Source organism: Bos indicus x Bos taurus, chromosome 19, assembly GCF_003369695.1.
Source record: "Bos indicus x Bos taurus breed Angus x Brahman F1 hybrid chromosome 19, Bos_hybrid_MaternalHap_v2.0, whole genome shotgun sequence".
NCBI lineage: Eukaryota > Metazoa > Chordata > Mammalia > Artiodactyla > Bovidae > Bos > Bos indicus x Bos taurus.
Window position 1 is genome coordinate 22348434 of NC_040094.1, and position 25890 is coordinate 22374323.

The following is a 25890-nucleotide window of genomic DNA, read 5'->3' on the forward strand; positions in this document are numbered from 1 at the left end:
GGGCCCCTGGGCAGACTCTGGATCTGCAGCCAGAGTCCTCCTCACCTTGCCAGATGTTTTGACGCCTTTCCAGATGCTAAAGTAGATAACAGTGAAGATGAACATGATGCACAGGACAAGCTGCCAACTGAGGCCCCCCAGGTCCTGGAGCCCCTTCGACCGGTGGATCTGCAGGACGTGCCGCCTGAATGAGAGAAAGGAGGGCCTGTGATGGGGTCTGAGCCGTGACCTGAGTACACACACTGTGTGTGACACCTCTAGGTGGTGGCCAAGAGAAAAGACGGAAACCGCACCGCAAGGACCAAGTGGCCACCAAGCTTTGGGGAGAGCTGGGAGGGGCTCTGGCCATCCTGAAGAAGAGAATAGGGCACTCAAGCCAACCGACCCTGGGAAGAGCACTCGGCCCAAAGGCAGACATCAGGTCTCCCTCCTGGGCAGGGACCCAGCCAGTGACTAACACGGCTGGCTTATCAGTGCATGAGGATTTGTACGTGTGGCAGGGGACCCCTCCCCCACCCTTTGGGCTGCCGTTGCCTGAAATTCCAGCACTAAAGCAAACTCCCTACTCCAGGCATCTTCTTCCAAAGGGTAGATCCATGTGAACATATGAAACCAGAAACTCTTGAGTAGCTTCAAACTACTGAGGTCATGGGAGGTTTTGCTTCCATGACAGCTGGCTGAGAGGAAGGCCCAGGGAGGGCAGTTTTGATGCGGGGGAATAATTTTGGAAGGTGAAGGTAGGGACCAGCCTGGGCACAACAGAAAAGGGGTACAACACAGAGGCCGAGACTGTGGAATACTCAAGGTAGTCTCTCCCAACCCCCTCACCCACATTTACTCGCCTTCCCTGCCAGCTTCTCTCCGAAATCCATCAGTAGGGAGGGGAGGGAGGCTCAAGAGGGAGGTGGTATATGTATAATTATGGCTGGTTTGCGTTCTTGTACAGCAGAAACCGACAACACTGCGGAGCAGTTTTCCTCCAATTAAAAAACCATCAGCCAAGAGGTGAAGGGTCCCTGGCCCCCACTGGCCTCCCAAGAAGCCAAGGCCCAGGGGTGTGGCCTGCCCCTAACAGGCCACCCCCTCACTTACATGCACTTACGTGTAAAATTCTTCTGCAGGGGACGTTGAGTGGAGCGTCCAGGTGATGTTATCCTCGGAGAAGTAGTTGGTGCAGTTGCCAGTGTTCCAGGAGTTCTCGCAGCTGGTCCAGGGCAGCTGCTCCGTGAAGGAGGAGATGAGGTAGTAGAGGGCCCAGGCTATGATGGTGTTGTAGTAGGAAGCGATGTAGAAGGCGATGAGGCAGATGGCGCAACCTATCCCTGCGCGAGAGGGCAAGGGGGGCCAGGTTCAAGGGCAGCTGGAGCGAGGCACGGCAGCCTGGGCGTGGCAAAGGCGGTGCTGCCGTTCATTTCATCCCCCAAACACTGGGACACGGTGGCAAAGTGGCCTTGTGGTAAATTCCTAACTTGTATTTACAAGATCACACGTTATAGAAAATGTGTATGTGTGCTATTAATGTTTCTTTTTCTATTTACTTTTTAAATTGAAATTACTTTTTAAACTTTTTATAATACAGCCGATAAACAATGTGACAGCTTAAGGTGGACAGCAAAGGGACTTAGCGAGCAAAGGGACTTAACCACACATACACATGCGTCCCTTCTCCCCCAAAGTCACCTACCATCGAGGCTTAGTTTACTTTTTAGTTTAGTTGCCAATTATTCTATTTTGCTTTAGCAGTCTCATACATATTAAGCAGTCAAAACCTTAATTACTCAGGTTATCTCCTAGGGATACCTGAGGTCTAACTGATTCCAGGAGGTCCCCAGCTCCCACCCAGTGATGGAAATCGTCACTTCCTTGATGGACCCACTCACCCACCCAACCACCCAAGCCTTTCTCTTACCTTTGAAAATTGGGCAGATTTTTGTCCATATCGAAATGCATCCATTTCGGTGGTACTGCCCCAGTGCGAGCTCCATGTAGAAGAGCGGGATCCCCCCAAAAATGGCCATGATAGTGTAGGGAAGGAGGAACGCCCCTGAGGCAGAGGAAAGACAGTTTCACTCCCTGCCCACAGGTGTCCAGGACAGCCCAGATGACCTGGATACGCAGAGACATCTGATGCTCCAGAGCTGTGAAGCCACCCTGTCCTGAGAGGCCCGCACACTGCTCCCCTGTCTCAGGGCACTGCCGGAAGTCATGGACAGAGCTCCACAGAGAAGTGAGGTTTGGGTGGTGGCAGAGAGTACGTGGGAAGGAAGCTGGGTCTAGGAGTCAACACAACAGGCACTGGGACCAGCTCCACGGCTAACTGTCGGAAGGACCCTTCTCTGGGCCCCTATTTCCTCTACCAGAAGAGGAGGGTTGAGAACTGAGGTTCCCAAACCCAGCCCACACATCAGACTCACAGGTAAGCTTAAAAGCGCACACCCACCCTGACCTCCTGCAGCAAAAGCTTCAGATATGGGTGTAACAGATCTTTAAGCTCCCCAAGTGATTCTGATGCAGCCAGTACATGGACCAGTGCTTGGGACCCTGGAACAGATTTCCTGTGACAAACTGTACAATAGCTGTCATAGTCTATGGTCACTGAATTACTCTCTTTGTTCATCTGTATCCTGGCTCCAGACACTTGATTATTAATATTTGGTTATATTTCCATCATTCCACAGAGCCAGAATGCTCCCTCCTGAGCCAGATTTGTGGGTGTGGCTGGAACAGGCAGGTAGTTCACGACAGAATGGAAAGGAGCAGAACTGCGCCTCACTGGAGATGCTGGTGTCTGCGGTGCTCATGGCTGACACGAGACCTGGAAACACCACACTGCTCACCTGCAGCCTGAGTTTCAGCCCAAAGGGTGGGCTGCCTGTGATTTTCCCTGAGAACCTTCCCTCCAATGAAGTACTCTGAACCTAGAAACCTGAAATCTGTGCAACTCAGAAAGGTCTCACCTAACTTACAGTCACGCTGGGTAAACCTGGCCTGAGAACAAGAACCGCATTGTGTTCTCATGGTGGCATCTGTCCAGAGGGTTTGCTTGACTGGTTTCACATAGGGAATGAGTGTAGGGGAAACATCAAGGGTGACCCAGCCCCTTATATAATCCTCAGGCTAAAGGTGAGTCCTCCCAAGCTGGAGATAAGATGATTCCAACTTCCACTCTTCCCAGGCTGGGAGGACTGGGCTTCCCAAAGCACCCCGTGGCCCTCACACTGGAATGGCCATTGCAGGTAATGGACCCAGGTCCTTAAAAGATGCAGCAAATCCAGGCAACTCTGTCTGGTCATGGAGGAAATGAGGGGACCCAAAAGAACTACCCCTCAAACCTCATTTTAACTGCCCTCCTAAATCTGTTAGCAGAGCCCACGTCAAATACTGACTGATCTGATTCCCATTTCTGGTCCTTTTCCTGTTCCTACAGCAAGCCCACTGTCAAAACAGAGGCCCCACCCCTACTCATTCCTCTACCCTGCTCTGCTCTGGGGCTCCCATGTCCATGCCTACAGTCAGCTACTAGTTTTGATAATCTATAAATAAACTGCTCTGGAGGCATTAGGGATAGAAGGAGGAACAAGAAGTCATCTTTCCTGAAAAATCTAACACTCTTGGAGGAGATATAAGGCATGTCCATATATGGGTTGGGTTTGGCATTAATGTGGCTGGGTTCAGCTACAGATCTCACCCAGACTGTGACTTTAGACTCTGGACCTGAGCTGTTGCCCTGAGCTCACACAGGTCCAAAGGTCCAGGAGGGTCTGGGACCCTGGAGCTACTTCCCAACTTCTTTCACAGATCCAACAGCTCTTGACCCTTGTGAGCAAAACCAGTCAGCAGGAACGAAAGAACTCAGCATAGTACTGGTGCTCATTCCCTCGCGTCTCCTTGGTCAAGAGCAGGGCTTGTGTAAGGCAGGGACGAGAGGAGGAGCTCCTCCACAGATGGAGTGCTAACGACGCTGAAAGTCTGGTGAGGTGAGCTTCAGGGGAGCTTTCATTCAACTTCATGACCCAGGGAGCCACAGACATGCCTAAATTTACAGTTTTGGTTTAGTGGAGATTTGTTTTCTCTTAGACTAGCTTGGGGGCTTCCCAGGTGGCACTAGTGATAAAGAATCCACCAATGCCAGTGCAGGAGACACCAAGAGATGTGGGTTCGATCCCTGAGTTGGGAAGATCCCCTGGAGGAGGGCATGGCAACCCACTCCAGCATTCTTGCCTGGAGAATCCCACACACAGAGGAGCCTGGTTGGCTCCAGTCCATGGGGTCGCAAAGAGTTGGACACAACTGAAGCGACTTAGCACACACACAGGCCCACGCAGACTAGCTTGAAAGTCTAAGCAACCACGTTCCCAGACTCATATCAGTTAAACAAGGTAGGAAAGACATGATCTATCTTCTGGCCTCCCAAGAGGACCTACAGACGACCCCTGGGTCAGAGCCTCTGCCCACTGCCCATGATACTGACCCCCTCCATTCTGGTAACAAATGTAGGGAAAGCGCCAGACGTTGCCCAGGTCCACAGCATAGCCAATGACAGAGAGGAGGAAATCCACCTTCTTGGCCCAGGTCTCCCGCTCTGCTGGATGAACCTCAGCCACTAGGGCGGTGGTGGCAGCCGGGATGGAGTGCTGAGTGTCGTCTCCTGCGCCAGGGTTCGGAACCGCTGAGTACCCGTTGGAGATCTGGCCGGACTCTGCCTTATCCCCAGGGGCGGGGACACCCTTCTGTAGAACCCCATTTTCCTGACAATCTTCTCCATCCTTATACGCTGATAGCTCCTTCTGGGAATTTAAGGGGGTGGTCTCCATCCTGCTGGCTAGGAGGTGATGCTGACACCCATGGGCCAAGGACCGACCTGAATTCTTGGTGCTCAGATCTGTGGATCTCCTCAGAACTTTGTATCAGTGGGACTGAGAGTGCTGTTGGAAAGGCAAAAGAACAGAATTGGGTGTTTTACTTGTCTTTGGTAACTCATCATACATCTTGAACTACATCAGGTAATGGGATCACAAAGCCATCTGTTAAACGAGAGATATCCTATTTGCTACATAAGAGTCAATAAAATCAACATTTTTCAACCCATGCTAGGTATCAAATCACAACCGAGTAGTTTTAAAAGAAAAAAAAAAACAGGCAATCGAAAATAGATAGCAAATAACCCAGGTTTTTCATAGGCTCCATTAAGAACAAAGTATTGACTTCAGCTGAGGGACTGGAACCCCACCCTGGAGTTTACCGGGGACTCAGAAGAACAAAGGTCCCACAAAGCTTCACAGAACACTTACTTTGTCTTGGATGCTATGCTGGGAAAAAAGTAACAAAGAAGCAGTTTCTGGCAGCAAATAGGATAGTCCTCTCCATCATTTAAATTGAACACTCGAAAGTATATTTCATACCAACTACAGGTGTGATTTGGAGCGTAGGAGAGAGGTGAAAAGGCCACCTTTGTTAGGCGCCCCTAGCTCCTTCAGTGCAGACTTTTTCACTCTTGCAGGAGCCCAGCTCGCGGACACCCCTGGGCAGGTCTGAGCTGCCTCTAGCTGTGTGCAGTCCACCTGTACCTCCCCTTTCTGCACTCCCATCTGCCTCTGCAAGTCTGGCTGAGCCTTAAATGGCACTGGTGCTCACCATTTATTCTTCTTGCCACGCCCAGCAACTCTTGGGGCTAAGCCACTTGTTATTTTGTGACAGTGGGCAGGCAGGGTCACCTCTCATTCACGCCAGAAGAGCCAGAGAGAGGAGCGCGGAGGTTACGGATGCCAAAGTGGCTGGTGTCCGTCCCTACGTGCCTCGGGGCTGCTACGCCTTTATGTCACTGCCGTGGGCCAGGGTGCAGGGAAGTCAGCTCAGCTCCCTGAGATTTCTACATGGGGTAGAAATCTGAGCCCTTTTGGACTTCAAGCCTATACCAGATATAAAGTAGTAAGGAGCCAGGACCTTCCAGCTGACTTTGACCTTCTGGACTTGAACTTTTCAAACTCTGAAACAGTTTGCAGTTGACACATGTTTCGGCTTAATTCAAATCACATTATACCTTTCTAGGAAAAGGTATCTAGGGATGACTGCTACTGCTGTTTGTAACTGCAAAGGTCTGACATGAATCTTCTAAATTCAACAGTCAGAGGTTGACTAGGAACTGGGACTTTGTAAAAATGGCAGTGAATGTCTCTTACCCTGGTGGGGCTTTCACTGACTATAACTACCTACATGTGGACATGTAGAGACAAACACGTAGTAAGTGAAAAATTAGAACACAGAGTAGTTGCTTCACACTGATGCCTACGCACATAAATATTGGTAAGGATTAGAAATGAAAACGGGATGCAAGTAACTAGAGTTCCTTGCTGACTGTGTAGTTTCTTTCTGTAAAGTAGAAAACAAAAAATTTAAAGGCATTGATTGATTGATCCAAAAATATTAGAGCAACGAGAGAGAAACCAGCTCTATATAGCGAGGGTGTGTGTGTATAGGAAGTGTGAGGTAGGTGTCCTGGGCTCTACTCGATCTAACTGGCTCCCACCCCCAACTCTATCCTCAGCTCAAGGAGGCAAACGTGACCTAGAGAAGGAAATGAATTTCTGACAAAGAGTGATCTAGATAAAAATCCATTCTGCTTACCTTGATGCCTCTGTCCAGCCTTCCCCATCATCCCACCCACCCCACCTTCCCCAGGACCTCAACTAGACTTGATGGACTTCTAAAATAAGAACACATCCTCTCATCCACCATGAGGAAGCATTCACCAGGCTAAGGGATTTTTAATTTTTTTTTTTTTTTGGAGAGAGATGATGAGGTATCAATATATTTAAATACACAGTTAAACCTGAACTTGGCAGTCTCTGGTTGTGTTGTTTGGAGAAGGCTTTTGTACTTGCCTCTGGCCTCTAAATGACATGTTTTCTACATTAAACTGAAGAACCTACAGACCAGATGGCAGAGATAAAGAGCTTTACCAGGTGCGGATGGTCAGATGGCAGCCAGCTGACAGATCTTGCCAGTGACCCAGGTCTTCCTTTCTCCATCTTCAAAATTTTGCCCCAAATTTTCTGTAGGGATGTTTCCCAACCTTTAATGCTGCAACTTTCCTCTCATTTAAAATTGAAGCTCAAAGATCATCACCCAACCTTCCTCCAGCACGTCTACCACGCTCTCTAGGAGGAAAACCACCTGTCTGGGAAGGACACGTTAGCGGGGGAATAACCGTTTAGCCAGCCAGTGGTTCTGTCACCCCCCTGCTGCAGGAGTCCTGTGTTGTTCTAGACTTTATTTGCTTCCTCCCTTGGGGCACTCTGCAAGAAGCTGGAGAATGTGCGTGGGCTGGTGAACTCTGTGGGGAGACAGTGGCAATGTATGTTCTTCAGGGTCCTCTAGGGTTCAGCCCCTAAGGATCCCAATTTCTTGGCAACTGTTATGAGCAACTCCTAAAAGAGAAATACACCAGACTATTGTTGCTGTGCATTACAATGTCTTATTTTCCTGAAATATCCCTCAGCATTAAAAAAAAAAAAAAAGTTTTATCAACAGCTGAAATGGCCCACATAAGAAAACCTATTCAGAGGGTGCTTTAGCCCAGTCATGACTTGAGGTTGCCTCTCCCCTGAGGGTGGTGTCTCTCTATCCAGCTCTGCTTTCCGGGGTTCTCCCACCCCAATCAAAGACCCTGAGGTGCAAGAAGATAAGCTCAGCCACACGAAGCCACCAAACAGGAAGGAGATGCTCGTCTCCTTTTCTTCAACTCACTCCTCTACCTTTCAGAAGGAACCCCCTCCCAGGGACTAATCTGTCAGCCAGGAGCAGACAGGTGGCGGGACCTGGGCCCCTTTCTACATACAGGATGCTGCCTGTGGAACCAGACTCCTTTCCCACTTCCCTGGTTCTGCGGAGCACTGACCAGCTTCTCCCCCTGAGACCAGCAGATAGCAGTAGTTGAGAGTGAGCCAGCCCAGGAATATAGAAGGAAGAGATGTTAAGAAGGTTGGTTTCTAAGAACGCTCTCTTGAAAGCTTTCTTTTCTTTTCTTTTTTTTAAAGGTATTTTTATCCTGCTGGGTAGAGAGACTGCAAAGGAGGTCACTGTTACAGCTGTGACCTTCTCCTGGAGACATGAGATTCCCTGTGGCCAGAAACAGCCCCAGAAGCCTGCGTGTGCATCTGGGATACGTGCCGTTTTCCCAGGCTGAGCAGGTGATGGGCTGAGGGTGGGTCACCCAGCTCCACGGTGGGACCACGGCCTGACGCCCAGGACGTACTGCCGCCCCGCGACTCTGCACACAAGGGGCCACACAGGGGTGCTGGTGACAGGATGCCAAGACTGTCTGTTTACAGCCGTGCTTCCTCCCAGCCCAGGGGGTGGGCGTACTCACCCCACCTCCCCGCCCCTAGTACAAAGAACTGTTTCCATTTCAACTTCTCCCGATCACATCTCCATTCCTTTTTCCACAAGCTCGGTCTCTGTAGCCCGGGGAACCAGTAACTGAACAAGCAGATAATTATGGATGAGTCATGAAACCACCCAGCCCTCTGGAGATGCCCATGACTCTACTTGTCTGTTTGACCCCCCTCAGCACATTCTAAGCAGAAACACTACAGAAATTTTGTACTTTGACGTCACATGTCCAGATCAAAGTGAGTTCATCTCTTGGGACACTCACTTTCATTTTCCAAAAAAAAAAAACAAATACATGAAAACACCTCCCTACCCCCCACCAAAACCAGAATTATGGATTTACTGCTGAGATAAGATTAATTATAGGTTATAGAGCCAAGTGGCAATTTGTACTCTCTATTCAGAGGGAGTCTAAAGTTCCCACAACACCAAGGATGATAAAAGTTGCAGAGCCCTGTAACACGGTATAGGGTTATACTGTGCCTATAACAAACACTAAACATATATGTTTACTAAACACAGCAAACATATATGCCTGTATATGTTCAGTCAACACTGAGCCTGGCCCGCTGCCACGGATTGGGCCTAATTCAGTAGACACATACTGCCCGCCTACTATACCTAAGGCTCTTGCAGACAAGGCAGGCCTGGTCCTGCCTTCAAGGAGTCCATGGTAGCAGGCCAGAATCTGATCAGCATGCGGATCAAGGGAGAGGCCGCTGCTGCTCGCAAGTGCTGCCGCCGACCTGCTGTAAACCGAGGTCTCTGCTGACCGGATGCAGCGTGTTCAGATACCTTGCGTCTTTAGCTTCGAATTGTCCTTGGGTTTTAATGGTCCTCCTTTTGCTGCTATTGCACACACTGCTTCTGTCACGGGACCCTGGATTTTTGCTGCTTCCAGTCCATGTCTCCACAGTGCAAAATGAAGGTTTGTTGTTGTATCTGTTGAAGAGACTGCTGAGTTCTCTGAGGGGTGTGGTGTCTTAGGGCGTAAGCCACCGGGACTCCTGCTCGCCTTTCAAACAACATAGAAAGACTTCATGATCTGAACGGACCGAGTGGAGAAAATCTTGTTTTTTGGATGTTAGGGATAGAAATGACTATCACAGTCATCTCCTTACCCAAAGAGTGCCTTGTAAGAGACAGTTTAATTTTTTGGAGAGGAACTAAACAGGCTACAATCCTCAGGGCCATCTCGGCCAGATACCATGAGAAAGGAAAAAGGGTCTCCATCCAGAACTTTCCTTGGGGAAGGATAGCTTCAAGCTTCCCTCCACACAGAGGGTAAAACTGAGAGGATTAGCCATTTGTGCTGGGGTTAAGATCACTCCAGAGGCTGGGCAAAAGTATAATTAATTGTTTAATAAAAAAGAAATGGATCTGGCATGGATAGGGAGAAATAGCCTTCCTGTAGTAAACATGAACAGGAAAGCTAGACTAACCACCTTCCTGGGGTGTCACTTAACAGTCTGTGTGTCCACAACTCAGGGCTCTCCTGTCGCATAGATCTGCACCGGAATCCCAGACCTATCATTGACTGGCTGTGTGACGTTGGGCAGGTTACTTAACCTCTCTGACCTTCCCTTTGCTCATGTGTGAAAACAGACCATTAAAGTTCCTGCTCCCTGAAGGCTGTTGTGGGACTTCAATAAAAGTATGACAAATGCTTAGCTCAGTGTCTAGTGCATGGAAAGCACCAATGCATGACAGTGAGTTGATGACCACTCTGCCATCACACGTACACAACCCATTCTGCTGTTCTACTTCTCACCCCAGGGAAGGAAGCTGGAGCCCACAAGGTTTAGTGATTCGTTGCCCGCAGCACAGGTGGGCCCCCTGAGCCAGAAGCTATGGACTCCATCCCCTTCCATGGGCCCTCACCTGTTCTTGCTTGTTCTTCTCAATCGGTGGCTTGGAATCACTAGGAAACTTGTAAACGGGAGATTCCTGGGCTACTTGCTCAGAGATTCTAATAAAGAGATCCATGTGGGTGCTGCATTGTTAGCAAGTACCCAGGTTATTAGGGGCAGGTGGGCCACTGAGCATGCCCAGTGCATCCCCAACCCCACCCCTTCGCTGCCTCTAATCATCCTAAGTTCTCCAGGCCTGGCTTAAGTTTCTATCCACCTCCTCCATGTAGCCTCCTCTCACCATCCCAGCCCAAGATGATCTCATCTGTCATTCCTCACTGATTATCAAGCATCATTTATTATCCTTTTGTGTCCAGTTTCTTTGCATCTCCAGGCCATGACTTATACATTTTGGCCTCAAATTCCTGCTGACCAGGTGTGTGCACGCTCCCAGCCCAGAGGGTCTCTGGGTTGATTTTGGGTTTCTTGGGCTCGGGCCATGCTGGCAGGTGTGAGGCTCAGGTGAGCCTCTACTCTTTCTTCCCGGGTCCTATCCTCAGGGGGTCTGCCCCTCCTCCCTCCTCACCCATCAGGAAGATCTGCTGAGCATCTCCGGGGTGGAGAAAGGACCATCACACCACAACAACGGTAATCAACTCTGGAATGGAAAAGACTGGCGGCATGTCCAGGATAAAGAGGAGCCCAGGTTGTGCTGTTAGGCCTTGAACAAGTACCAGCAGGCATGCCCATCAAAGGTTTGTGTTCCAGACACTCCTTTGTGAGTTGCTGGTTTGGAACTTGCGGTGCATTTTCAACCCACAGAAGGAAATGTTGCAAATGGTGGTTAACCTCCTAAGCTAGTTTACAAAACCCTTGTTTAACCAAAAGATACTAAAACATCTAAAATGTAAGGAGATGGGAGGTGACAAACTCATTAGAAGTTGTTTACCATTCTTTCTGGTTCCTGAGGAAAACTAAATTTAAGGAGAGGAGAATGAGGAGGTAGAGAGACTCGTCTGTAGAATCTGTGGAAGTGCCTTTACAGGTTGAGGTCACAGATCCTTTATTACATTTAACTACACAACTTGCAACTTTTTGCAGAAAGCTTTCATTCCGGGGCTGCCATCTGTGTTGGTGTGGACAAGGCCAGGAAAGAGACTTGGGAAACTCGAACAGGTGACGTGTTCGATTAGGCAGAATGAGGAGTATCGCTTACACCTTCTAAATCCTCTTTTATTGTTACAAGGCGATTTATGCCATAAGTAGAAATCAAGCTTTCAAAAACACCTGGGAGCATTTCCAAACACAGGAGTTTCCTTTTCCTTAAGACAGGTGTATTACTAAACTATTTTTGTGTGAGACAGACAGGATTAGACCCACAAAGGAAGTCAAGGGGGAGAGAGAAAGAAAACCAGCCCCAGGGACAGGGTGTTATGAAACAAGGGCGGATTTACCTGTGGCAGCTGGTGGGAGAGAGGAGGGGAGGAGAAAGGGATTGGAAGTGGAATTAAATACAATGTGAGTGACAAAGACGGGAAGGGGGAACTGGGGCCATTTCTCTGGGTGGGGGCGGGGGGGAGCTGAGTGAAGGGACAGATGGGGTCTGGCAGCAGGGTGGAGGGGGGCACGGGGGTGCCCTCAAGCCACAAGTTGTCCGTGATTTGGGTAATGTTGCTTGAAGGTGCCTGTGCTCCTACAAGTTCTGAAATGTTTTACAACATGTCACACACATGGTTCGGGGACACTCACGAAGAATCAGTTCATGATGACTCAGAATTGATCTGATTCTCAGATGCAGTGAAATCAGGGCAAGAGGTTGTTCCTCATCCCTAGGAGTTGATGGTCGCAAAAAGTAATGCTTTGAGCTAAAACGGACATCACTGAGATGGTGGAGGAAATTTGAATATGGACTGTACATTCTATAAGAATATTTTATCAATGTTAACTTTTTTAGATGTGATAACAACAGGGCTCTGGTTATGTAGGAGAATGTCCTTGGGCTTAGGAAACACAAGCTGAAGAATTCAGGGGTGGAAAAAAAAATGCATTTAATATACCTAAGCGACCAACCATTATAGCTTAGCCTAGCCGACCTAAAATGCACTCAGAATACTTACATTAGTCTGCAGTTGGGCAAAATGATCTTACACAAGGCTTATTTTATAATTAAGTGCTGAATATCTTTAAAAAAAGGCATTCGGGGTGAAGTATTTGGATGTCTGCAAATTTTCACAGGTTCAACAACAAAATTATATATGTAGTATAATCATTTCATTAATTATATTTTACACAGTATCAAATTATGTGTTAAATATGTAAAAATTGGACATGTGTCTAATTAGAAAGTACATGCACAAAAGTGGCAAAATGTGGTGAATCTGGGTGAAGCTTCAGGGGACCATTTCTCCAACTTTTCAGTTGAAAATTTTCAGTATAAGACACTGAGGGGAGAAAAAGAATTCTGCCCCTGGGACGGGCTGAGAAACCTCCATTCAGTCAAAGCTCGCCGCAGCCTGGAATAGCGAATCTCCTCTCGCCCCTCTCTCCCCCCCCGCCTCTCTCTTTCCTTCCTGCCCCAGCTCCTCTCCTCTGAAACAAGGAAAAGAGCCAGCTAACTCAATTAGCTGTTAACACAACACACCCAGTGGAGGGAAAAGTTCAGGAGACTCAAGTTTAAGGCCTGGCCAGGTCCTCAGGGCTGTGGCGAATTTGAACAAGCCATGGAGGACTTGGAGCAGATTGTCAACAAGTCCCCTTCCAACTCTGCCCTTCCCTGATTTTAGGGAATCCCTTGGGGGTGGGGGTAGGAATGTTTATTTTCTTGCAGCAGCTTCCCTGCTGCTAAGTCGCTTCAGTGGTGTCCGACTCTGTGCAATCCCTTAGACGGCAGCCCACCAGGCTCCCCCGTCCCTGGGATTCTCCAGGCAAGAACACTGGAGTGGGTTGCCATTTCCTCCTCCAATGCATGAAAGTGAAAAGTGAAAGTGAAGTCGCTCAATCGTGTCCGACTCTTCGCAACCCCATGGACTGCAGCCTACCAGGCTCCTCCATCCATGGGATTTTCCAGGCAAGAGTACTGGAGTGGGGTGCCATTGCCTTCTCCTTCCCTAGCAAAGTACAATTTTCTTTTTCCTTGAATACGCCCAGAAAGACCACACAACACAAGGAGGCAAAGGCCCAGTGACCGGCTCTCTCTCCCCGAGCCCACCTACCAGCCTCCAGCTCAGGGTTCACCCAAAGCACACAAGCAGCTCTCCCACATCTGCCACTGGCCTTGTCACACCCCCCACCTCTTCCCTTCCGACCTCAAATAATGACACAAAGACCTGGACCTCAGGATCCCTGGAGACCTTCCCCATGCCACTTGCCACATGTCAGTGCCTGGGGACCCTGGCCATCAAGCTGGCCCTGGGACACCACCTTCCTGTCTCCATGTCTCTGGGGTTTCTCTCTCACTCTGTTTGGGGGGTTAATGGAGAGCTATCCTGTCCTGGCTTTTAGAAAATTCTATGGCTTAAATACTACAGTCAGCTATCCCAGGCACCGCTGGGGCTTCCCTGGTGGCTCAGATGGTAAAAAAAAAAAAAAAAAAACAAATCCACCTACAATGTGGGTTCGGTCCCTGACTTGGGAAGCTCCCCTGGAGAAGGGAATGGTTAGCCACTCTAGTATACTTGCCTGGAGGTATTCCATGAACAGAAAAGCCTGGCGGGCTACAGTCCACAGGGTAGCGAAGAGTGTGGCACAACTGGCAAGTAACACTTTCAGTTTCGAGAGAAAGATAAGCTTCCCAGGTGGCTTCATCGGTAAAGAATCTGCCTGCAATGCAGGAGACCTGGGTTTGACCTCTGAGTCGGGAAGATCCCCTGCCGTAGGAAATGGCAACCCACTCTAGTATTTTCTCGGGAAACCCCATGGACAGAGGAGCCTAACGGGCTACAGTGTGTGGGATGGCAAAGAGTCACACACAACTGAGCACAATGGCTTAAATACCCACAGCTGAGTGCCCCTTGTCCAGGGTTGGGTGGCAACGAGGGAGCTGCTACCAGGTTCCAGCAGAGCCAAAGAGAAGAAAATAAAGCAGCCAGACCACTTCGCACAGGTCTTATCTCCACTGGGTTTGTTACCCCATTAGACACAGGGTGGGAAGCACCTGGCTTACAGAGATGCTGCTGGTGTTCAGTAAATAAGCCTTCATCTTCCCAAGCGCTGACAGCTGACAAAGAGCAGGCAGGAGGGAACGCCTCCTCCACTGAGACTTGACTCGGATCATTTCTGCATGTGGGCCCAGGCCAGTTTGATGAGCTCTGCCAGGAAATGGTGGAGCGGGGAGGCGGGGACCTGTGCTGGCCGACTGTGGGTCTTGTGCCCACCCCAGAAAAGCAGGTCACCCTCTGACCAGGGGAAGTCATTTATGCCAGAGTTCTTTAAAATGCTAGTTTCATCTATTTTCCACCTTTCCTTCCTAGAAAGATGGCAGTTTTCTCTCCTTAGGGTTCTACTTTGCCTGCTTAAGCCCAGAAGTGGGATTCCCCACAGCAACAGAGGACCCCGCATCACTTACCCAAGAAAAGAGGAACAGGGCGCTTTATGAGACCTTGGATCCGGCTCCCAAGCGTGTCCTGTGTTACACCACCAAGCTCGGGGGTGTGTGTGGGGGGAGGTGGGCGCGTGTTGTTTCTCCCGCCCCACACACTAGGTGGAGGAGTTGTAAAGGGGATTCGAGGAGTCAGGGAACTCAGGCCCCTGTTGGCTGGACAAGGCTCAACTGCAGGACTTGTGCATGTCTGTGTGCAAAGCCTTGGCCTTAGAGTGAAAGCCGTGGGTCCCCAGAGGACCCTAATCTGACGGAAACATCCGGGCAGACTGTCCCGGCCCTCAGGCATTTTGCACCATCATTTAAACTCAAATTTGCTTAAAGCAGAGAAGTGAGGGTCACAGTCACAGAGTGAGCGGAGGGGACTGGAGGAGACATGGACATCGGTTATGCAGGGCCCCCCGCCCCTCGCTTAGAGCTAAAACCTCGAGACCCAGAGGAGTTGACCTGTGACAGGGAATAATTAAGGTCTCAGGTACCTTCTTAAACGGACAGAACAGGACTGTATAGTTTGCCCTTTGGCCGCCCAGTCATCTTTATTTAAAAAGTCAACTCACGAACATATCCTGTTGATTCATTAGGCCAAATTAAACTTCTTCAGGCAGCCCTGCCTTTGTTCTCCCAAATGATAGCATTTGCAGTGTATGAAGGAGAATGGTCACTCACTGGCTGAATGTCCGGCATCACTTGCGATTCTCTTTGGAGGGGCATATCTAGAATGTTTCTGCAAGCCCGCTGTAAGAGAGAACACTCACAGCCAAGCACCTCCTTCCACAGTCACCCCAACCATTTGTGACCCTTTGACATGCCTCTCCAAGCATCATCAAAATGCTCATAAAATTTGAAAAAATCAAGTTTGCTTAAAGCAGAGAAGCATTCTGAAGTTTTGTTGATTGCATTAAAACTTCAATGTTTTAAGTTTGAAACTTAAAACCCCAACCCCGCCATTCACCCCTAGTATAAATATTTTTAAGCAAAGAGACTGAAAGCAATGGGTTTGAATATCTGTGCTGGGGTCACATCCGAAATGTCCTAGATGGATCACTTGAGGGGATTTTTGATTAATTGTGAAGCAGTTTCAATCTGCTCCTATTCAGGTTCAGGGGAAAAAAATGAAATCCTGGGCCCCAAACAGCTTGCACAAACCTCTTAAGAACCTGCCTTCTCATCCATGCTAGAAGCAGCCACCCCCACCTCAGTCAGCAGGCAGGAAAACTTCAACCTTTGAGCACCGGTGGCTTCACGGGAAAGCGAGTAACAGAGTAAAAGCTGTGTGTTTCTCTCCACTCCCCAAACCCAAACATCCACGTGCCCACGGTGCCCCCTCCACTTCAATAAGCAACAAATCCCAACGTCGCTTTATTAGACATTTTCCCCATGTCTAATGTGTGTTAAGGCAACACACATTAAATATTTGATCTCCTCTTACTATGATGAGAGCTAGCAGGCTCATAAATAATCCATTAACCTGGTTCATTTTTCTGAACAAAATTGATTATAAAAATACTAACACAGAAGCCTTTTTAAGGTCTGACTCTTAGAAATCCCATCCCTCTGAAATCTTTAGAACCCCAACTGAAAAAAAAAAAAAAAAAATCATTACACAGAAGACCCAGGGCAAAAAGAAATGTGCTTCTTAGTGTTCTTTAGCTCCAGAGAGCCTTTGAGAAAACAAATTAGAACGTACACATTTTTCAAGCAACTGATGGGCACACACTTCAACCATGTAGAACAGCTCTCTGGAGTTGTGGGTTTCACATGAATTCTGAATGACTGAGCGTGCATCGGCTCTGCGAGTGAAAACCACCCAAGCGTACGGAGACTCGTCCCACTTAAGTGTCATTCGGAGATTTCTCTAGATATTTGGGCATTGTGTCCAGCAGGGCTCTACCCGCGGAGATGCCTGCACACACACATCGCTGCACGCGATGGCGGTCAGCGAAGAGCAAACAGAAGCCCTGGGTTGAAAGTAAAGCAACTTTTGCCTGCAAGCTCAGGACCTTCCTGGGCAACTGGGGCCGCCCCCCAGGCCTCCGGGCAGGAAGGAGCGCTCTGAGGTTATCGAACGCCCGAGTCCCCTGGTCCGACTCCGTGCGCACCAGCCCTGCCCAAACCCCCCACGCCCGCCCCCGGGAGTGGGGGGTGCCTCGCGGGATGAAGTTCTGGAGAGAAGTGGGCTTGAAAAGCCGGGAGGAAAGCGGACCCACCTGCCGGGAGTCCGCGGAGGCTGGTCCGGGGCTTCGGAGCCGGCGACCCTCGCGCCGTCGAGGCACCCGGGCGCCGCTGTCTTGTTCCGGCGCTGGCGCGGCCGTTATTTGTACTCTCGGCCCCTCACATGGTCTGATCTCTAGATATCCGCCGCCAAAGAGCTCTTTAAGAATTTTTGCGTCACTTTGAGCAGCAGAAACTTTACGTTTCCCCGCTGCCGCCGCTCTGCCTTCCTCCTGGGGATGGGGAGGGCTGGGGGCTGGGTGGGCGGGCGCTCCAGAGAGTGGCGGGCGGGGAGGCGTGGACGGGGAACCGGAGAGGGGGAAAGTGAAGGACCCCCCACTCCCACTACACACGCACACACACATTCACACACTCGCCCCCCTAGAGGACCAGCGCTCTGAGTAGAGAGGGAGCCTGGGGCGGGGAGGGGCAAGCAGCAGGCTGAGCGGAGCCAGAAGTCCTAACCCCTCGTGCTCTTTAAGCTCGCGGGGAAGGAGCTGCTCCACAACCCACAGGTGTAGTTCCTCCCCAGCCAATAGCTCCTGAAGTTTTATGTGTAGGTTTCAGCTTGATATCACTTACTCAGAACCATCACTCTGGACCACGGACACCTCCCCTCACCCCCATCCCGAATCCGGCCCTATTTTTCTTCCTGGGACTTAGCCCTTGGCTCTCCCTCCGGCTTCACCGCTGGGACGTGAACCCAGCCAGGAAGAGCTCAGCTGAACTCTGGTCCAGAAGGACCAGAAGGAATTAATTCCTCGCTATCCCCGGTTCCTCCAATACAGCCCAGCCTAGTGGCTCAAGGTAAATACTAGCAGAAGAAATGAATGAATGAAGCACTTTCCCACCTTGTTAACCAGCTACAGTGGAAAGCAGTATGAGAACAGAGGGTGTGGGTGGCGATCTGGTAAACGTGTGTGCCTGTGGTGTTGGGCGAGGGGGTGAATTGGTAACAATATTTTAATTATCTGAAGAAAACCAACAGGAGCCTATTGTGTTGAATCATGTCAATATATTACTTTGATAATTTTAAAAACTTTAAAAATAAACTTAATGTTAAATTATCTTTTCAGTACAATTATTTTTTACATTTGAAAAGAACAGATGCAGTACTTGCTCCGGATGTCCCTGAGGCTGAGATGGGAGGGCAAGAGCTGACGCGCCTACTTCTTCCTAGAGGCCAAGGTCCCAGCCAAGTAGAAGGCAGAAAAGAAACAGCAGTTACAAGTGTGCAACCCCTTTCTCCCCGCTCCCCCCACTCGCTGCTTGGACTGAACAGAACCCAGAAAACTGAGGGAGAATCCGGCTGAGTGGACCTGGAGTCTGCAGGGACCGAGTTGAAACAACCTTCACTGGGCGTGGTTGGCGCCCAACCTGGGAGGAATCAGTGTGAGATTCTGGCGCCACCTAGACGTCAGGGTGGGGATTGCAAGCATAGCGGGGATGGCGACTCCCAGGGAAATTTGGGCAGTTCATCCCTGGGTCATATCCTGGGATGAGAGGCCCACGTCAGGCAGCCCCTCCCTTCAGATGGACACTGTGTGTGACCACTGTGTGAACGAGTGTAACAAGTGTAAGGTGTGGTTCTGAGAAGGGCCTGGGAGGGGACTGGGACCCCAGCCCTTGGCTGAGACTCTCGTCTCCACCCAGTCTGTCCTCCACGTTGGCTTAGTGTGGCCTTTCAACACCATGCCAGAGTCTCCCGAGCCTGTTGACCACTCATGACCTTCTTCCGAGACCCTAATACCCATTCTTGCGCAGTCTCCCTCCCTCCCAGCCCCTCTCAGAACTGTTTTCTTGGGTGTGGTGCTGACCTAGACCACGGGACTTGGGTGAAACCCCAGCTCTGACCCTGTACTGTCTGCATGGGTTTATTCCCATACGAGGAAGTTCCTTCTTCTGGGCTGGTATAGCCTTTGGCTCCCTCATGTGTAAAATAGGGATCATGAGGGTGGTGGGCACCCCCGCGTGCCGGGCGGGAAGGGGCTGACGTGTGCAGTAACACCACTGCCCTCTCCGCCTGAGGGGCACTGCCCACCCACCCTCTCTCCCCCGCTGGACCGCCTGGGCCAGTCCTCTCCCCTCTTAGTCTCTGGCCAAGGAGCCGCTGCGATTACACAGACGCGACCTCTCCCTTGTTCCTCACGGCCTCCCTGGAAGAGTCCATGAAAAGTTGTTGCAGATGGGCCATCTACTCTCTACACAGGTGCTTTCTCTTCTCTTCCCCGTGGGTGTCGTCCCACAGAGACCAGGTGGCCTCCGCTGCCCCACTTTCGCCTCAACAAATCCAGACTCGCGCTTTCCTAACGCACAGCCTTCCCTGTCTTGCTCCCCACTTGTGCCATACCTGCCCTGGCTCTCTCCAGCATCCAGACTCCCTCCCAGCACCCCCGCTTATTTTTCCTGGGACATGGTGTAGTTTAGGTGACAGGGTCAATGGCCAACCATGCATGGGGACAGCACCTCCAGAGCAGGATTTGCTGTCACTGTGAGCCCTGGGCTCGTCCCCATAGGGTTCTACCTAGAAGCCCCCTGGGGAGGCTGTCTCTGATCAGGTGAAGCAAGGCCAAGGGGAGGGGAGGGAAAGCCCTTCAGGAGTGCCAGGGGTGGGATGTGCAGGCGGTGTGGGAGAGGAATACCCCGAGGAAGGCAGACAACGTTTACAAGTAGGTGATGTGTGTCCTTGGTCACTTTTTCCTGGCCCCAGGTCTCCCATTCCTTATGAGCCTACTACCTCTGCTGGACAAGACCCTGTTTCCCCAGATTTGACAGGTGTCGTGACTACCGTATGTTCTATGATATCTTTGGGTCAAGGTTTCTGGTTTTACTTCCTTCCTGTGGGATCCCCTCCCCTGACTATAAACACTTTCGCCGGTGCCACGGTCTGGAAGGCAGCTGTGTTTACCTTCCATCTTGGCAGAGAAGTTGAAGCCAGAAGAGCAAGTACCAGGACACCCCACCCCCACCCCAGCCGCACAGACCCGTGAGAGCCCTCAGACCTTTCCTAAATGTCCACCTCCTCCACTGGGCTCTGAGTTCCCAAGGGAAGGGGCTCTGCCTCTCTGCAGATCTTAATACCCATCCCTGTGTCAGCACACAGCACGCCCCACACACAAGTGTTGGCAATGGACGGCTAGGGAGATGCCTTCTACTCTTAGCCGACTTAAAGTCGGCAGCACTTTTGGGACTGGTGAGTAAATCATGGAATATCTGACACTGGAGAATTGCCCAGCAGTGAAAGGAGTGAGGCGGTTTTCTCTGTGTATTGCAATCGCTGTAAGCATGTAGAAGAAACTGGAAATCCTAACTGCTTTGGAGGGAAAGGACATTAAGGGTAGGAGGGAACCCTGCTTTTTCACGGTATTACCTTTCATACTACTTAAATATTTGTCATGTTGGTAATACTTTTCTACAACTTTTCCAGAAAAGCCTCATTTTAAAAAAATTGTAAAAGTTAAAAAAGAGAGAAAAGGACTTTCCTGACGGTCCAGTGGTTAAGACTGCGCTTCCAATGCAAGGGGCACAGATTCAATTCCTGGTTGGGGAACTAAGATCCCACATGCTGCACCGCATGGCCAAAAAATAAAAATGAACAAAATAACAATAAGAACAATAAAATAATTTTTAAAAAGAAATAAAGAGAGGAGAAAGAAAGAATACAGAAAGGGGCCCCAAGCTATGGCAAAGCAGGGGAGAAGCCTGGAGGATTTTCAGGGCAGCTCCATCTCTTGCAGTGCAAACTGTTTCCTTCCCAAACGGGGCTGAATTACTCAGTAGCACCGTAGGTTTTTTTATTCCCTTAGGAAGGAAGCAAATATTTTCTCTCTAACTTACTAATAAGGGTGCTGTGAGCCAGGAGGTGACACCCAGGGCTTTGCTCAGGGTCTGAGCAAGAGGGACAGAATTATTTTTAGAACCCAGGTTCTCTGCTTCTAGCCCCTGAAGTCACGCCTCTCTCCTCCCTCCTACTCCCAGCTTTCTTGGTCTGCTCAAGACGACAGAATACTCTCCCTGTCTTTAGCTCTTCTTCCCTTCCAGGAACTTCAAGATAACTGGGGCCTCTGCATAGAGGGAGGTTTCCCCCCTCAGTCTCTTCTTGGAAAACTGATCACCCTCATCCTTGATGTCTGTGGTCACTGTGGTTAGAAGTTAGATTAAAATGGGTCAGTTTTTCTTTTCCTTCTCCAACTTCGAGCCCTTTCCTAACTATGATGATATTTACTGGAAAACTTCACTCATAGCAAGTCATCTGCTTTTGCCACGGGCTGATGTATATACATCTTATTTTGCGAACTACACGATAAACTTCTGAAGGGCAGGGAATTACTTTAACCCCCAGAGGGCCTTGCTCGATGACGGACACATTGGAGAAGCTCTGTGAACTGGTTATTACCAATAGCTCCCATCTATTGAGCATCTGTCTCCCACGTACATTATCTGCCTCCTTTTTTGTTCTTTTCCTACCACAAGGGTAATATGCATTTTTCAACCCTTTGGCTGTATTTTGTTATTAAAAATATATTTTAGTTTTTCTCCTTTTTGAGCTGTGACCTTTCCTATGAATACATTTCAAAAAGCTTTTCACCAAAGATGGTATGGAGACTGAGACGCAGAGAGGGTCGGTGGCTGGTCCCTGCCCTGCGTGGCTCCAAGTGGCTCAGCCAACCCTCCTGCCTGAGTCCAAAGGTGCTGGGATTCTCCCTCTCCTGGGTTGACTTTTTCTTTTAAAAATGTTTTTATTTATTTTGGTTGTGTGGGGTCTTGGCTGCTGTGCGCAGGCTTTTCTCGAGTTGTGGCGAGTAGGGGTAACTCTCTAGTTGAGATGCACAGGCTTCTCATTGCAATGGCTTCTTTTCTTGCAGAGCACAGGCTCTAGGGTGCATAGGCTTCAGCAGTCGAGGCTCCCTGGCTCTAGAGCACAGGCTCAGTAGGTGTGGCGCATGGGCTTAGTTGCTTCGAGGCACGTGGGATCTTCCTGGACCAGGGATTGAACCCGCGTCTCTTGCAATGGCAGGTGGATTCTTTATCATTGAGCCACTGGGAATCTCTGCTGGGCCAATTTGAAGCCAGAAAGGTGCAGGCAGTGAGAAAAGTGAAGAAAACCTTTGAGGGTTTCTACCTCCCTCTTCTGCTCCCCTAAGTCCAGTCACCCTGAAATCTAGACCTTCCTGTTAAGCACTGACGTACGAAGATCCACAGGGGCTTTGTTCTCATTCTACTCATCCCTCCTGAGCAAGTGACTGCGAAGCCCACTTCAGATCTATACATAAACTTTTAATTGAATACAGCTGTCAGGATATAGGGCATTTTCCATCCGTCAGTCAACCATATTTACCATGAGGCAGGCTTGTGAACACAGTGGTGAGTAAGACAAAGCCGCTGCCCTGGGGGAACTGACAGGAAGGATCGACACATAAACATAGAAACAAACAAGCATTTCAGAAAGTGACAGAAGTGAAGGAAATCGACCCCAGTTATCGTATAGAGGCAAGGGCAGAGGTGGTGGAGGCGGTGAGGAGGGGGCAGCTTGCTACTCAGGTGAGGTGATGGCCTTGATGTTTGAGCCATGACCTGAATCATAAGAAGCCAGCCTTCAGGCTGAGGGAACAGTTTTAGGATGAGGGAACAGCTAGCAGGCGGGAATGCGCTTGGTGCATTTGAAGGACAAAGTGGGAGTGGGGTGTGACTGTCTGATGCAGGGTGAACAAGAAGGGAAGGGAGGAAGTTGGGTCTGGAGAGGTGGGCAGGGGCCTCAAGGGAGGAGGCTGTGTGCTCCTGTCACTGAATGTGTCCATGCAGAACTTCAAGGATTCCTTATCCATCTTGGAGAAGTCTAGACAAGATGACCTCTAAGGGCCCTCTCGGGTGAGAGGCAAGTGGGCTGCAGTTTAAGTCAAGCACACTCTGATACTTTCCACCGTGTACCCGCCCTGTCTCAGCCACTCCATTCTTCTGCAAAGCAGGTAATTTTAAAAAATCAAACAAAACATTGACTTAGGATAGGCTGAGAGATGGTTCCAGAGCCCACTCCATCCACTTTAAGAGGAGCTACTAGATAGTTTTTCTCAAGGAGTAAGCGAGAGAGAGAGAGAGAAAGCAGGTGGTATCCAAACGGTACCAAGGAAGACAAACGGGCAGAAGGGCTTCTATCTTCACACAGTCCTGTTTGCAAATGCCTATGGCTGCTATGAATAGGACACTCCCCCTCCCTCTCCCTTTCTCTTTGTGGTCATGTGTAAAGGGTTTGAATTTTGCAAAGGAAACAAGAACAACTCTGGCCAATTGATTCCTAGTTTTCAATCAAATTGTGTCACAGACCCCAAGGAAGTAGGGTCATCTTCATGAAAAGCAGCAACGGTTCTGAACAAGCGGTCTCAACTACGGGGATGCCCATCTGATATTACTTACAAGGAAAAAAAAAAAATCTAGCCTAATCAATGACTTTGGCCAGTCAGCAACAAGTTTCACCCAGGCCACACGATCAGAGAAGTGGGAATGAAAGTTCAAGTGCCCTGGCGCTGCCAACAGCAAATGAGAATTCAGTGGCTCTTTGACAACAAGCCAGAGCACGCTGATGGATCCACAACCACATCCTGGAGGAATGACGTCTCATTATCAGGTCCTGGCTTCTTGGATGTGTAGGGTCAGCATGACTCTACATGTCTCAAGAGGGTTCCTGGAGCTGGCAAGGACCTTCCAGAGGTGAGAGTATCATTGAAAGAGCGACAGGAAGACAGTTCACACCTTCTCAATTCCCAGTTCACCAGTCACCCAAATGTTAGCAGGTTCTTCCAGTTCAGATGTCTGGCTAAAACTCTGGCCCATTTCATCTTTGGTAGAGAAGACATACCCGCCATCCTTTGTTTCTCTCCACAGAATCCTAATTTTATTTGGATAATAGCTTCTATTCAGTATTTGGTTATGGAGATTATCTTTTATATATTTGGATTCAGTAATATTTGGTTAGGAATTTTGCATCTCTTTATGGAGGAGATTTGCATGTACTTTTTTCTTTTTTTTGTTAGGGTTATGGCAGCCTCATAAAATAATCCTTTATGTCACAGAATAGCTCTTTGTCTTTCTTCTTAACCTAATCGAAATTCCCCAGAGAACACTTGCAATCTCTGCACACTAGGGTTCTAGGAGCCCAGTATGACCGAGGATATTCAAAATGCAAATGCCCACATAAGGTACTTTCATCTTCAACTAAGTTTCTGACCTCCAGGCCATAAACTAGTTTTCTCTATGGAGAATAAATCTTGAATTGGTGCCTGCTGAGAGGGGGAGGGGCAAGCACATAGCTACCCAAGGTAGCGAGGGCATCTAGCTTTCAGTGACCCAGAGTAACCCTCTGATGCTAGCATGTCTGAGCTTTGGGGGTGGGGGGTGGGGGGAGAGGGTTACACAGTGTAAACTGGTTTGCTTATCACTAGCTGTCTGCACTGCTGAATCAGGATTCAACTTTTTCAGTTCTGCTAAATCTTTCAACGTCTCACTCTGCTTTTCAGTTTGCTTCTTCTCCCCCTTCTTCCCGGGGTCTGGGGATGTATGTCTTCCAAACTGGTCCCTTCACTGTCACTTCTGACAACATTAAGGGTGTCTTATATTTTTCCATCTGCAATATAATGGTAGCCTCCTCTTGACTTCTTTTGTGTGTGTCTGTACTTTTGGGGGGGATCAGTCTTACCCAATATGTTAATTTGCTTTTCTTTTTTTTAAAGAACCACTTGTAATATAAATGCGAAAGAGTCTGTTTAGCGAATGGTGCTGGGAAAGTTGGACAGGTGCATGTAAATCAATGAATTCCCTCACACCATGCACAAAAATAAAAAAATGGCTTAAAGACTTAAACGTAAGACACGACACCATAAAACTGGAAGACAGCATAAGCAACACATTCTCTGACATAAATCATACCAATGTTTTCAGTCAGTCTCCCAAGGCAATAGCAATAAAACCAAAAATAAACAAATGGAATCAATTATTTGTTTAATCAATCAATAAACAAATGGAATCAACCTAATCAAACTTACAAGCTTTTGCATAGCAAAGGAAACTGTAAGTGAAAAAAACAAAACAAAAAGACAACCTGAAGAATGGGGGAAAATATTTGCAAAATGAGGCAAGTGGCAAGAACTTCATCTCCAAAATATACAAACAGCTCATACAACTCAACAGGAAACAATCAACCCAACTGAAAAATGGCACATGACCTATATAGACATTTCTCCAAAGAAGATATAAAGATAGCCGATAGGCACATGAAAAGATTCTCAACATCACTATTAGAGAAATGCAAATCAAAACTACAATGAGCCATCACTTCACACCAGTCAGAATGGCCATCACTAAAGTCTGCAAGTAACAAATGCTGTAGAGGGTGTAGAGAAAAGGAAAGCCCTCCCTCTCACACTGTTGGTGGGGATGCAAATTGGTGCAGCCACTATGGAACACAGTATGGAGGTTCCTCAAAAACACTAAAAAGAGTTGCCATATGATCCAGCAATCCCACTCCTGGGCACATAACCAGACAAAACAATAATTCAAAAAGATACACATGTCCCTAATGTTCACAGCTATTCATACTAGCCAAGACATGGATACAACCTAAGTGTCCACTGACAGATGAATGGATAAAGAAGATGTGGTACATCTATATGATAGAATACTCAGTTCAGTTCAGCTGCTTAGTCGTGTCCGACTTTCTGCAACCCCATGGACTGCAGCACGCCAGGCTTCCCTGTCCATCGCCAACTCCAATAGAATACAACAGTAAAATACTACTCAGCCCTAAAAATGAAACAGTGCCATTTGCAGCAACATGGATGCCAGGAGAGA

General features: G+C 49.0%; 1 protein-coding gene across 1 annotated transcript in view; it reads right to left on the reverse strand.

The window, feature by feature from the left end:
* Positions 1 to 17290, reverse strand: part of SLC6A4 (solute carrier family 6 member 4) — a 33007-nt gene extending 15717 nt beyond the window's left edge. Inside the window, exons 1-5 of the mRNA XM_027518279.1 lie at positions 17046 to 17290; positions 4472 to 4925; positions 1910 to 2044; positions 1103 to 1322; positions 46 to 184 (exon numbers count right to left, since the gene is read on the reverse strand). Coding sequence (XP_027374080.1) covers positions 46 to 184; positions 1103 to 1322; positions 1910 to 2044; positions 4472 to 4814 — 837 coding nt within the window. The 5' untranslated portion in view covers positions 4815 to 4925; positions 17046 to 17290. The remainder of the gene's footprint in view (positions 1 to 45; positions 185 to 1102; positions 1323 to 1909; positions 2045 to 4471; positions 4926 to 17045) is intronic.
* Between the last annotated feature and the right edge of the window lie 8600 nt (positions 17291 to 25890).